Below are 15,547 nucleotides of genomic sequence, written 5' to 3'. Positions count from 1 at the left end.
CAGGGAGCTCCCTCTAGTGGTGGCTGCAGACAGGATCTTATCATGTATCTCTGTATACAGGGAGCTTCCCCTAGTGGTGACAGCAGACAGGATCTTATCATGTATCTCTGTATACAGGGAGCTCCCCCTAGTGGTGGCTGCAGACAGGATCTTATCATGTATCTCTGTATACAGGGAGCTCCCCCTAGTGGTGACAGCAGACAGGATCTTATCATGTATCTCTGTATACAGGGAGCTCCCCCTAGTGGTGGCTGCAGACAGGATCTTATCATGTATCTCTGTATATAGGGAGCTCCCCCTAGTGGTGGCTGCAGACAGGATCTTATCATGTATCTCTGTATACAGGGAGCTCCCCCTAGTGGTGACTGCAGACAGAATCTTATGTATCTCTGTATACAGGGAGCTCCCCCTAGTGGTGGCTGTTGTGGGATTTGAAGCTCTGAGCAGAAAAAAAATAAACAAATGAAACAAAAAAAGTGAAGCCTTTTATTACTTTTTACCACACATAAGAGCATTAAACTATTCACCCACTTAAACCACCAGATGTATTAGGTATGTATCAGTACCATTTTGTATTCACCTATAGCCACACATAACCACCAGGGTCATTTGGTATCCACTTATAAGACATCCTAAATCATCACTAATAACAACATTAACCCGTTCACTGTCATAATAAAGGCTAAATATTAACGTCTAAACTTCTCTAGACCACCAGGACTATAACCAGGCTCAGTATTATTAACCAGTAAACCATTATATGTAAAAATTTGTGTCACTGTTACATTTTAGCAGAAAATCTTGACTTTTAAACATCTCATTTACATGTTGAAGTTAATAACCTTTGTCTGTGCTCTATCCATTAGGTTTTATCAGAGATTAGGAGCCCATGCCCTTATTACCTCCATAAATCCTAGTAGGATATATTTCAAGGGGATTTTCAGAGGATACATTTAGGACATAAATTGGAAAGTTTAAAAGGAAGTTGCATCTTTTTAGCCATTTCCCACTATTTCTTGTGGTGAATATTGTAATAGAATCGTTTGTGCCCCCCAACCATTTGTATCTAAATGATTCCTAACTTGTGACCTAACCCAGTTCCAGCAGCAATAACTTTTTGGAATGGGACATCAATCTTGTGAATCTGAAAAGTTTATCTGGGGTTGTGGGAACAAGGTCTGTGTTATACTGATTCTTTATAGGCAGCAGAGTCACATGGTCACAATGTATCTAAGAGATGACACATTTCCAGAGTCAAGCATTGTTTACAAGGTGGAAATGTTACAAACACATTATCTGTTTATTGGAGGGAGGGAGGGAGCTAATCATGGTGCCCCCCAATTATTTATTACACCCCCTAGTTATTGTATTTTATCATGATAGATACATTTTAATACAATCAGTGCTGGACTATCAGATACTTGTGATTTTAGGTGATTAGACGGCCATGATCAGATTCATAACTCACCCTCACTGAGGACGGTATAGATATCTTCTCGTCCAGATAAGTGGATCCTTCTTCATTGCTGTGTCTTTCGATGGCTCCATATCCTCGATTCCTTGGTGAATCTTAAGGAACAGAAGTTTCACTTTAAAATAATTTATAATTGTGTATTTGCAGAACAGCATAGGCAGCCACTAGACTCTGAAATGTAACGTTTAATATGTATACCTGTAAAACGTATTCAATTATTTAAAATACAATCACAATTTAGTGCTCATGATTAACAGTGCACTAGAAGAAATGGCACAATCTCACCCAGTCGTTGTCTCTCGATTTCCTGTAGATTCCTGTGGTATCAGGATACGTGAGACCAGGATTATGGGGGAGAGACGAAATGATGATTGGGGGGGGGGGGGCGGGGGACAGATAGAGGCTACTTTCCCTGTCGTGCCCCGTGCGAAAGACTCCCGCCCTAACAAGGGCACCACAAAATAGGCTCATATTTGCGGCACTCACCCTTTTTTGAAGCTGTGAAATCGTGCTCTTTATTGGAGAAAAATATATTTAAAACATCCGTTAGGACATCAGGTCAGCGAGAGGGTGCGGAGGTAGAGTGTGGACGACGGCCGTTTCGCACGGTATGTGCTTCAACGGGCCGTGCGAAACGGCCGTCGTCCACACTCCACCTCCGCACCCTCTCGCTGACCTGATGTCCTAACGGATGTTTTAAATATATTTTTCTCCAATAAAGAGCACGATTTCACAGCTTCAAAAAAGGGTGAGTGCCGCACTGTTTTCTTTTCTTGTTTCATCGAATTTACTGTGGATTGTTTATCAGTGCTGAGCACCGTATACCCAGAACATACGTGCCACCTGCGTATTTTTCGGATGTTCTTTAAGGAGTTAATGTCCATATTGATTTGTGCTTCTCTAGTGCCGTCCATTGCTCATTTTGTGTGTTTTATTTGTTACCACCTGCCCCAATCTTGTAGATTTTGTCCCAAGTTTTAAAGAAGAACTTTGCTTACAGCTGTGTAGGTTCATTCTTTAGATAATATAAGGCAACTGCTAGAGTATCAATTCCCCAAAATATTATTGAAATTGCCCCCTCCACGCACAATATTCTGATTCCCCACTGTCCAATGTGTCGGGTCATGAGTGACCTGAAGAGAACGACACAAATGATCACAATGTATCCAGGCATTGACATTTCATCAATTATTATTATTATACATTGTTATAGCGCCATTTATTCCATGGTGCATTACATGTAATTGTGCCTGATATCTGAAAGGGTTTAAGGCTGGGGAAACATAACATGTCTGCTATTCTCTCAATTGTGGCTCCTCCACAGATGTCCGAGTATAGTCCATTATGCGTTAGAACATGAAGATTGCAGTGTAAAGAATGGAGGTTTCCATGACTCCATCCAAGGACGTGTACACATTTGCAATCCAGTGTTGCTAGTGGAGACTCTCTCTATAATGTAGCATCTGGTGAGTTCTGGATTTGGTGTGGTGCACTTGCCATCTCTCTGGAAATGTCTTGGAGGCTAAAACATGAATATAAGATCTTCCTGAGTCCAAGAAGATCCAGCAAAACTCCAGGAAACTTCCACATTGTTTATTGCATGCACTACTGGAATTTAGGGGTGGCGAAAACAGGGCGTGCAGGGGTCCGGTGTTGAGGGGCGGCGTGACTTTAAATAAAAGGGGGGCATGTCTATGGGTAAACATCTTTGATTGAATAAAGCATTAAACTTCTTGGAAAGTGCCTGTAAGAGTTGGCAAGTATGAGTATATAATGGAGATGTATATGGCCGTATGCACAAAGGTTTGTTTCTATTTTGCACGATTTTCCAGTTGTCTGAACGCAGCCAGCAGTGTAAAGAATGGAGGATTCTGCGGCTACTGTAATTATGTTTCCGTTTCTTTAGATTTATTTCCTAAACACATATCAGATATCTGACGTAGAAATACACTTTCACCTCCAGTCTATGTAACAATATGATTATACACAAAATGACATCCAGAATTAAGACCTCCATTCTTTGCACTGCAGGCTGCACTCACAGAACTGGAAACTGCTGCTAAATAGAAGGTTCTCTTATCTCCAGCACACTGGACCTATTCCACCAGTTCTGCAGGATAAAGGGAGAGATTCAGCCCCCAAGCCCAAACCCTTCTGGCCGGTTCCACAAGTCACCACGTAATTTCCAGTTTGGCAGCTGCAGCCGGGAGCTCCACTATGGTGCAATGTTCTATATGTCACCACGTTTCATAACTCCTGTGTCGCCTGATCACAACAGATGACCGATTCTGGAAGACGACACTTGCGGAAACTTCTCATGTGCTTGGTGTTCATTGGCAAAGGCGTCTTGGAATGAGATGATTTCAGCATTTTTCTATTCCTTTTTTTCCCCATTTCAGTTAATGTGAGGAGTTGCTAATAAACTATAAAATAACTAATGAATCTAAAGTAACATGTCTGAAAAAATGGAAAGCATGTATAAAACTGCTGCACATAGAGATCCATGACATAAAGTAATGATCAAGAAAGGTTGGAACTTCCTGCATGTCCTGTCATGTATCCCACAGAAATATTCTACAGCCTTGCTTGAATCTGACATTATATCAAAATCTACAGAAAACAGAGAAAACACAAAATTTAGATACTACTCCTTTACCTTTATAATTTTACAGTGGTTAATGAGGCGCTGAGGTGTTCACATAGGTGAATATAAACTCCAGAGTCAAAATGTAAATTATTAATTCATTGTGTGCACACATATTACATTACCGATCAAGTACTGATCCGGAGTTACATCCTGTATTATCCTCCAGAGCTGCACTCAATATTTTGCTGGTGCAGTCAATGTGTACATACATTACATCACTGATCCTGAGTTACATCCTGTATTATACCCCAGAGCTGCACTCACTATTCTGCTGGTGCAGTCACTGTGTACATACATTACATTACTGATCCTGAGTTACATCCTGTATTATACCCCAGAGCTGCACTCAGTATTCTGCTGGTGCAGTCACTCTGTACATACATTACATTACTGATCCTGAGTTACATCCTGTATTATCCTCCAGAGCTGCACTCACTATTTTGCTGGTGCAGTCAATGTGTACATACATTACATCACTGATCCTGAGTTACATCCTGTATTATACCCCAGAGCTGCACTCACTATTCTGCTGGTGCAGTCACTGTATACATACATTACATTACTGATCCTGAGTTACATTGTGTATTATACCCCAGAGCTGCACTCACTATTCTGCTGGTGCAGTCACTGTGTACATACATGACATTACTGATCCTGAGTTACATCCTGTATTATACCCCAGAGCTGCACTCACTATTCTGCTGGTGGAGTCACTGTGTACATACATTACATTACTGATCCTGAGTTACATCCTGTATTATACTCCAGAGCTGCACTCACTATTCTGCTGGTGCAGTCACTGTGTACATACATGACATTACTGATCCTGAGTTACATCCTGTATTATACCCCAAAGCTGCACTCACTATTCTGCTGGTGCAGTCACTCTGTACATACATTACATTACTGATCCTGAGTTACATCCTGTATTATACTCCAGAGCTGCACTCACTATTCTGCAGGTGCAGTCACTGCGTACATACATGACATTACTGATCCTGAGTTACATCCTGTATTATACCCCAAAGCTGCACTCACTATTCTGCTGGTGCAGTCACTCTGTACATACATTACATTACTTATCCTGAGTTACATCCTGTATTATACTCCAGAGCTGTACTCACTATTCTGCTGGTGCAGTCACTGTGTACATACATTACATTACTGATCCTGAGTTACATCCTGTATTATACTCCAGAGCTGCACTCACTATTCTGCTGGTGCAGTCACTGTGTGCATACATGACATTACTGATCCTGAGTTACATCCTGTATTATACTCCAGAGCTGCACTCACTATTCTGCTGGTGCAGTCACTGTGTACATACATTACATTACTGATCCTGAGTAACATCCTGTATTATACCCCAGAGCTGCGCTCACTATTCTGCTGGTGCAGTCACTGTGTACATATATTACATTACTGATCTTGAGTTACATCCTGTATTATACCCCAGAGCTGCGCTCACTATTCTGCTGGTGCAGTCACTGTGTACATACATTACATTACTGATCCTGAGTTACATCCTGTTTATACTCCAGAGCTGCACTCACCATTCTGCTGGTGCAGTCACTGAATATGGAGCGCCCCCAAGGGCAGTGGGGTACTCGGTACCGGGTCCTTCGTTCACAGGGGAATGTCACGGTGGCTGACCCGGTCCGTGGCCCTGGGACGTCCATGTAAAAGGGAAAGGTCTTTAAAGGGATAATGTTCGTGACGCCACCTGTGGTATTTGGTCAGGGTGACCGATGCTGCTATAAGGGGTCCGCTGGGGTGATGTTATGGCAGCTGGATGGTATACCTTCCCACAGGTGAAGTATATCCCCAGGGCTTCCCAGTAGTGTAGATGGTGGATGGTGAGAGGCGCAGTGAAGAACGAGGACACAAGGTTGCAGTCTCTTTACCTTTACTGAAGACTTCAGCATCCACAGTCAAGGGCACCAGACCACAGGGCAGGCAGAGTCCGGACGGTTTGGAGGCAAATCCAGAGTCCCCTTATCCAGGTGGAATTCAGTAGCCTTCCTCTAGTGCCTGGGTGTTGTAGTACCTTACAGCTAAGCTTCTCATAAGGTCCTCACAGATGTTGTAAATGTTATGTCTCTCTCTGTCCCCCAGATGGATAGGACAAACCCGTATGACCGGTGGCTTGAGGTGTTTTACAGGGAATCTATCATGCCCCAGCCTCTAAGGGGTGCCACCTTGCCTCCTGGGTGTAGGGGCGAACAGGTAACGTGAAATTAGCTGTCCTGCCAGTTTCTGGAGCAAGGCATAAAGGATCGTTGCTCCGGCTACCGGGATCCTGCACCTCAGAAGGAGGCAGCCTGTGTAGGGCAGAACTCCTCCTGGTTTCCACACCTTTGCTACGACTTCTTCACCCTCCCTACAATACAGTTCTCCTTCAATGTCTCTTTCTAGAAGCTGCAGCTCTCAGGGCATGCACAGCTCCCTGTCCTTCTGTCTTGATCTCTGACAGGATCCCACCCCTGTCAGGGACCAACTACCTGAGCGGAGCTCAGCCAGCAACTAACTAACTTCCTCCCCAGGCAACCAGTTTTACCTAAGTGTGAAGAGTGCCCTAATAAATAGGAGTATAGCTCCCCCTGGTGGCCTGGAGTGCGAAATGTGTTGCATGTTTGTGATACCTGGATTCGGTTGTCCTTCTTTGCCTCCAAACGTAATATCACTCCCCCTAGAGGAAAATGACATTACTGCAACGACCAGGACCCTCGGGCGCTGCACTCCCCCCAAAAGACATACAAATTTTTGGAATGCTGTAAAACAAGTTAATGTAACAGTGCTTCCCTTTATGGGAGGTGAGGACACTTGAACGGGGTGCTGCATGTACATACATTACATTACTGATCCTGAGTTACATCCTGTATTATACTCCACAGCTGCACTCACTATTCTGCTGGTGCAGTCACTGTATACATACATTATATTACTGATCCTGAGTTACATCCTGTATTATACTCCACAGCTGCACTCACTGTTCTGCTAGTGCAGCCACTGTGTACATACATTACATTACTGATCCTGAGTTACATCCTGTATTATACTCCAGAGCTGCACTCACTATTCTGCTGGTGCAGTCACTGTGTACATACATTACATTACTTATCCTGTACCAATCCTGAGTTATCAGGAAGGTAACGGTGTAATATTGTGTAATGTGAATTGCGACATGTATTTATGATGTTGGTAATGTGTGTAACTCAATGGTAGGGAGAGTTAGAGTTAAAGATTGGGACTAGCCCAGGGTGGGAGGGGCTGTGGTAAAGGTAAAAACACAGTTTCCTGTCTGAACATCAGATAGGGCCCAGTGTGGGTAGAAAGCAGACCTAAGGTCTGATCTGAGCAGTGCCGCATGACATTGGTGTCCCTAACGTGATAGGAGTCTGTGACAGAGGATAGCGAGATCCAAGCGGGAAGTAGGAGAGAAGTGACCGGAAAGCAGAGTGATGAATTGGAGATGGATCCAGGGAACAGACGCCTAACAGTACGGCCCTGAGTTTTTAATGGGCCAAGACGGGACAAAGTACATGTGACGAAGAGAGTGAGCCGGGCAGGAGTTCCAGAGCATCAGAAACAGAGAAGATAAGTATCGGCCATACTGGCAGGATAGTTTCCTATAGGGGTAAGAAGACAAAGACCCGCCGGTTGAGGACTGTCACTAACTGGACTGTTATACTGAGGTATAATGCCCCCAGGAGGAAGCAATCGCAAAACGCGCGTCGGGGTTCTCGAAGGTACAGCGCACCACTAGGCATCACTTTTGGGAAGCTGCATAAAGATCCAGGTAATATGTGTTTTCTAGGGGCTGCAACTCTACGATATGCACCTGCACTTTGGATACATGCTTCTTCATTTGTCACTGTGGATTACCCTTCATAACCAATCATTTAGGTGAAATGGGACTTGGATATTCAGGCATTGGTGAATTTGCACTTTAAAATCACAATCTGCTTCATCCAATAGGGAATTTCCATATAAATTTAGAGGAATTGGGAGAGGATACGATGTGAACGCTATTTTTAATATCCATAGTCAGCACTTCACATTCACTTGAGGAGCAAAATGGAGTTTGCATAATTTCATTCGTTTGGATATTTATATGTATTTGCTTTAGCTGACCTCTTATATACAATTGTTCTTGGTTTAGAGGCACTATTTTAATTCTATGTGTCTGTTTTATGTATGTTTAATAAAGGTGTATTTTTTATAGAAAAAAAAACAAAGAGTCACTTCTTGATTTAATATAGTTTAATATACTATTTGATCAGTATGTCTATACTGTCATACTGAGCAGGGCTGTGGTTAAGACAGAGATCAAGCGAGTAAAGAGGAATTGAAACTGTATGTGGAAAATGCTCCACATTGTGAAGGAAACGTTCACCAAGTTGTGCACCCGCCATCTCCTGTATATAACCCCCGCCAAGTTATCATTCAGTAAAATCTTTATTTTCAACTAGTGGTCTCCCTCTTTGACATCCTCAACATCTGGTACAGGCCAACCAAAGTCATCGGTAACATGCGGCCTGCTCGGGCGTAGCACCCCACAGCCCAACTCCACACACCCAACCAGGACCCAAAGCTGCACTCACTATTCTGCTGGTGCAGTCACTGTGTACATACATTACATTACTGATCCTGAGTTACATCCTGCATTATACCACAGAGCTGCACTCACTATTCTGCTGGTGCAGTCACTGTGTACATACATTACATTACTGATCCTGAGTTACATCCTGTATTATACCCCAGAGCTGCACTCACTATTCTGCTGGTGCAGTCACTGTGTACATACATTACATTACTGATCCTGAGTTACATCCTGCATTATACCACAGAGCTGCACTCACTATTCTGCTGGTGCAGTCACTGTGTACATACATTACATTACTGATCCTGAGTTACATCCTGCATTATACTCCAGAGCTGCACTCACTATTCTGCTGGTGCAGTCACTGTGTACATACATTACATTACTGATCCTGAGTTACATCCTGTATTATACTCCAGAGCTGCACTCACCATTCTGATGGTGCAGTCACTGTGTACATACATTACATTACTGATCCTGAGTTACATCCTGTATTATACTCCAGATCTGCACTCACTATTCTGCTGGTGCAGTCACTGTGTACATACATTACATTACTGATCCTGAGTTACATCCTGTATTATACCCCAGAGCTGCACTCACTATTCTGCTGGTGCAGTCACTGTGTACATGCATTACATTACTGATCCTGAGTTACATCCTGCATTATACCACAGAGCTGCACTCACTATTCTGCTGGTGCAGTCACTGTGTACATACATTACATTACTGATCCTGAGTTACATCCTGTATTATACCCCAGAGCTGCACTCACTATCCTGCTGGTGCAGTCACTGTGTACATACATTACATTACATATCCCGAGTTACATCCTGTATTATACCCCAGAGCTGCACTCACTATTCTGCTGGTGCAGTCACTGTGTACATACATTACATTACTGATCCTGAGTTACCTCCTGTATTATACCCCAGAGCTGCACTCACTATTCTGCTGCTGCAGTCACTGTGTACATACATTACATTACTGATCCTGAGTGACATCCTGTATTATACCCCAGAGCTGCACTCACTATTCTGCTGGTGCAGTCACTGTGTACATACATTACATTACTGATCCTGAGTTACATCCTGTATTATCCTCCAGAGCTGCACTCACTATTCTGCTGGTGCAGTCACTGTGTACATACATTACATTACTGATCCTGAGTTACATCTTGTATTGTACTCCAGAGCTGCACTCACTATTCTGCTAGTAAAGTCACTGTATTCTTAAAAATTGTCCTTAGGGTATGCAATAAATTTCCATTTTTTTTGACCAGTGGGGTTGCCAGGACTTGAGTCTCAAGCATAGAGTTACTGAACCCCCTTGTCCTGAATAAAGGGGGTGACATGGCTGTGCTTGATCGTTGCCTTTCCATTCATGTCCATGGGACAAATAAAATACTGAAATGATTCCATATATGACAAATATCTCAGTCACCCAGCGCCGCACAGTGTTTGAGAAATATTGCGGCGCAGCACCAGATGAATAACATACAGTGCTTTTCTGGGATCCCACATACCCACATAGTGCCAATGCCATCATACAACGTCCATACGAACTAGCTGTACCAGGCTGTAAGGTTTTAAACGTCTGATCTGAATTTAAGGGGGTTATCTTTATTACAAAAACCCAATTTTGAATACTTATTTAGGAAATTCTGAGTTCATGGATCATTTATTAGCCAGAATGGACTGTGGCTACAAAGAGCGACTTTACTCTGGAGGACAAAGTCTGTGGAGGTACTGCAGGGAAAGCGAACACCTGCCGGCAGGTTCCTGTGCTGATTACAGGTAATGGCTGGAAGGTGTGGGAAGATTCTAGCACGGGGATCATATAAAAAAAGAAAGACTGTCCGCAAGGCAAGATGACTCACTTATAGGCTGTGTGCACACGTTGCTGATTTCCTGCGGATCCGCAGCGTTTTTTCCACGCAGATTCGCTGCAGATCCGCAAGTGATTTACAGTACAATGTAAATCAATGGACAAAAAAACGCTGTGCTAATGGTGCGGAAAAATCGGCACGGAAAACGCAGTAGATTAAAAAAAGGAGCATGTCAATTCTTTTTGCGGATCTGCAGCGTTTCTGCACCCATTCCATAATAGAAATCCCCAGGGGTAAACAACATATGAAATCCACACAGAATCCGCAGCAAATCTGCAAAAAAAACTTGTTTTCTGCCAAGAAATGCAGAATCTGCACAGAAAATTCCACAGTCTAATCTGCAACGTGTGCACATAGCCTTATGGTAGTAATTCCCTTCTCAGAGTCCATATGATACATATATTTGTATAGAAGACTGAGCCTTCTAAGAGCTGAGTGAAGCTGGAAACATGTAAGCGATGCCGGGGCCACATGTTTTGTGCACCTTTGGATTTTTAACATATAAATAAATTGAACATTTTATCCAGATGTCGGACTTAATCTATACAACTATATCTAACAATGGAATACCTTGTGATCACCTTGTCACAGCCCAGGACCCCTTTAAATACAAAGTTGCATCAGTTGTTGTATCAAAAATGACAGCAACGTTCATTGTAATAATCTAAAAATAAAAAACATCTCTCCTTTTGCTGTTTTTCAGGATTTTATAAACTCTATGATGTGTAACTGTTGCAAAACAGTATCAGATAGCAAAGAAGCTGTATCAGCTGTTACAAGTGATGAGCATTGCACCAGGAGTCCAGCTGCACAGGCTGAGTCACACTGCAACCACATTCTACTGTACAGGCCGTGTCATGGCTCAACCAGACTCTACTGTATAGGCCGTGTCATGGCTCAACCAGACTCTACTGTATAGGCCGTGTCATGGCTCAACCAGACTCTACTGTACAGGCTGTGTCATGGCTCAACCAGACTCTACTGTATAGGCTGTGTCATGGCTCAACCAGACTCTACTGTACAGGCTGTGTCATGGCTCAACCAGACTCTACTGTATAGGCTGTGTCATGGCTCAACCTGACTCTACTGTATAGGCTGTGTCATGACTCAACCAGACTCTACTGTATAGGCTGTGTCATGGCTCAACCTGACTCTACTGTATAGGCTGTGTCATGGCTCAACCAGACTCTACTGTACAGGCTGTGTCATGGCTCAACCAGACTCTACTGTACAGGCTGGGTCATGGCTCAACCAGACTCTACTGTACAGGCCGTGTCATGGCTCAACCAGACTCTACTGTATAGGCCGTGTCATGGCTCAACCAGACTCTACTGTACAGGCTGGGTCATGGCTCAACCAGACTCTACTGTACAGGCTGGGTCATGGCTCAACCTGACTCTACTGTATAGGCTGAGTCATGGCTCAACCAGACTCTACTGTACAGGTTGGGTCATGGCTCAACCAGACTCTACTGTACAGGTTGGGTCATGGCTCAACCAGACTCTACTGTATAGGCTGGGTCATGGCTCAACCAGACTCTACTGTATAGGCTGTGTCATGACTCAACCAGACTCTACTGTATAGGCTGTGTCATGACTCAACCAGACTCTACTGTATAGGCTGTGTCATGACTCAACCAGACTCTACTGTATAGGCTGTGTCATGACTCAACCAGACTCCACTGTATAGGCTGGGTCATGGCTCAACCAGACTCTACTGTATAGGCTGTGTCATGACTCAACCAGACTCTACTGTATAGGCTGTGTCATGGCTCAACCAGACTCTACTGTATAGGCTGGGTCATGGCTCAACCAGACTCTACTGTATAGGCCGTGTCATGGCTCAACCAGACTCTACTTACTGTATAGGCTGTGTCATGGCTCAACCAGACTCTACTTACTGTATAGGCTGTGTCATGGCTCAACCTGACTCTAGTGTATAGGCTGTGTCATGGCTCAACCAGACTCTACTAGATAGGCTGTGTCATGGCTCAACCAGACTCTTCTGTATAGGCTGTGTCATGGATCAACCAGACTCTACTGTATAGGCTGTGTCATGGCTCAACCAGACTCTACTGTATAGGCTGTGTCATGGCTCAACCAGACTCTACTAGATAGGCTGGGTCATGGCTCAACCAGACTCTACTGTATAGGCTGTGTCATGGCTCAACCAGACTCTACTGTATAGGCTGTGTCATGGATCAACCAGACTCTACTGTATAGGCTGTGTCATAGTGCAATGCCTGCAACTATGTAAAATCTTTCTACAGAAAATTTGAATTATAAAACTTTATTTATAATAACCTTAAATATGTTTTCTCTTTTGGAAATACCGTAATTGTCTGATGACACCCTGAACCTCCCAACTCTTCATCCTCTATGTTGACAGATAAGAGATCATGCTGCCCATGGAGTTTGCTGTTGAAATATTAGACTGAATGTACCATCTTGCATGGGTGACGTTAGCTCTGGGCGAGTCTGCAGTGGAGATGATCTCAGCCTGGAGGGAGCCAAGAAGGGTTGTGTGGTGCTGACCTAGTAAAACCTGAAGGTTGTAACACATGCCAGTTCCAGAGAAAAGCTAGAATGGAGGCCTGGTATTTTTAGGCTTGAGGTTTGGTCTAGTGGCAAATTATCAGATGACAATGTGGCCAAGGTATAGAATTACACATACAGCTCAGGAATCAGAGATGATTACGCTTATGAAAGATGAAACATTAGACGCTTCCCTGCTCCATTCACCTGAGCTATCACGTTTATCTTAAGGGAGGTTTTATTTATTATTTAAATGAGTATTTTTTAATTAATTATAGAAGGAATTAAAATATTTATGGGAGTTTTGTTTATGGGTGAAGTTCTATTTTTCAGACGAGCTTGGACAAGTCAGATATTAATTCTGACATATTCCAGAAATGGACACATAAACTAATAGATTCATGTCTTTTTTGTGTGTTTTTTTAAGATGTGATATATTTTGTCTTTCTGTGGGCACAAAAGAAGCAGCTGCCCTACAAAATCGACCCCATTATTCCTCCAGTAAAGGACAAGTCTGCAAAGTTCATCAAACCTCAAGAGATATCACTCGCCGGCATCACAAATGATAGGCTTACATACCGCAGCTCAGCAGATAGTATCACACATGATAGGATTAGATACACAGCCCAGTATCATGTAAATTAGGCTTAGATACAATAACTCAGCAGACAGTATCACACATGATAGGATTAGATACACAGCTCAGTATCATGTAAATTAGGCTTAGATACAATAACTCAGCAGACAGTATCACACATGATAGGATTAGATACACAGCCCAGTATCATGTAAATTAGGCTTAGATACAATAACTCAGCAAACAGTATAACACATGGTAGGATTAGATACACAGCCCAGTATCAGGATTAGATACACAGCCCAGTATCATGTAAATTAGGCTTAGATACAATAACTCAGCAAACAGTATAACACATGGTAGGATTAGATACATAGCTCACCAGACATAATCATATGTGCTATGCTTAGATGCAGCGACTTATCAAATGGCATCACACAAGATATCCTTAGGTAAAATAGCTCAGCAGATAAAGCACATAAAAGGCTTAGATACACTATCTCATCCTGCATGATGGACTAAGGCTATATTCACACTTTGCGGATTTTGCTGCGGATCCGCAGCGGATTTGACCGCTGCGGATCCGCAGCAGTTTCCCATGAGTTTACATTTCAATGTAAACCTATGGGAAACAAAAAACGCTGTGCACATGCTGCAGAAAAATCCGCGCGGAAACGCTGCGGATTACATTCCGCAGCATGTCACTTCTTTTCTGCGGATTTTCAGCTGCTCCAATAGAAAACTGCAGTTGAAAATCCGCAGAAGAAAACGCAGTAAAAACCGCGATAAATCCGCAGTAAAAACCGCGATGGGTTTTCACTGCGGATTTTGCAATTCCGCTGCGGAAAAATCCGCAGTGGAATCTGCAAAGTGTGCACATAGCCTAAGTCTTTCTTCCACCTGCAGTGTGGTTTATCATTATATACAAGAATCCATGGCACAGTGTCAGATCAGTTAAAGTTACAGCCCTCAGTTGGACTTGATGAACATTTGCCTTTTTTTCAACCATAATAATGATGCAAGTATGTACATATTTACACCAGGAAACAACGTTTTAAGCAGTTACCACATAGAAATGTAAAATATCTACAAAGTGAACTAGCACTGGCCAAAGTAAGGACACATTGTTCTATGGGCACCCACCTTTCTCCGCAAAATCCCCCATCCTGGTGTCCTGCCGCTCTCCACCCTACACTGAAGCCTGGGGGTGGTGAGGAGGAAAAAGAGAGGACTGAACTGTACTGATCTGTGCCTCTTACTGAATTAGGAATTTCCAGCTTCCCACTATACATTTATCTCAGTTTCACTTCTACCAACTTCCTCTTTCACTTTATTAAAAGGCTGACAGCAGAATGAACAAGGATAGAGACTTCACAAAGGTAAGTTCCCCTGATTGTAAAATCGCTGTCAGTGCAGAGAGAAGCTGAGAACCAAGAGTCAGCAGAAGTATACTGATATCACAGACATGATACATTAGATACTACTACAATACTGTCCCCTATGTACAGGAATATAACTACTACAATACTGCCCCTATGTACAAGAATATAACTACTATAATACTGCTCCTCTGTACAAGAATATAACTACTATAATACTGCCCCTATGTACAAGAATATAACTACTGTAATACTGCTCCTATGTACAAGAATATAACTACTATAATACTGCCCCTATGTACAAGAATATAACTACTATAATACTGCCCCTATGTACAAGAATATAACTACTATAATACTGCCCCTATGTACAAGAATATAACTACTATAATACTGCTCCTATGTACAAGAATATAACTACTATAATACTGCCCCTATGTACAAG

At 42.9% G+C, this 15,547-nt stretch overlaps 1 protein-coding gene across 1 annotated transcript in view; it reads right to left on the bottom strand.

Moving 5' to 3' along the window:
* Nucleotides 1–15,002, bottom strand: part of SLC11A1 (solute carrier family 11 member 1) — a 51,086-nt gene extending 36,084 nt beyond the window's left edge. The window contains exons 1-2 of the mRNA XM_069732716.1: nt 14,867–15,002; nt 1,469–1,569 (exon numbers count right to left, since the gene is read on the bottom strand). Coding sequence (XP_069588817.1) covers nt 1,469–1,569; nt 14,867–14,888 — 123 coding nt within the window. The 5' untranslated portion in view covers nt 14,889–15,002. The remainder of the gene's footprint in view (nt 1–1,468; nt 1,570–14,866) is intronic.
* Between the last annotated feature and the right edge of the window lie 545 nt (nt 15,003–15,547).

Source organism: Ranitomeya imitator, chromosome 7 (genome assembly GCF_032444005.1).
Source record: "Ranitomeya imitator isolate aRanImi1 chromosome 7, aRanImi1.pri, whole genome shotgun sequence".
In the NCBI taxonomy this organism is placed as follows: Eukaryota; Metazoa; Chordata; class Amphibia; order Anura; family Dendrobatidae; genus Ranitomeya; species Ranitomeya imitator.
Note: the sequence above shows the minus strand (reverse complement) of the source record. Positions and strands in the feature narration are given on the sequence as shown.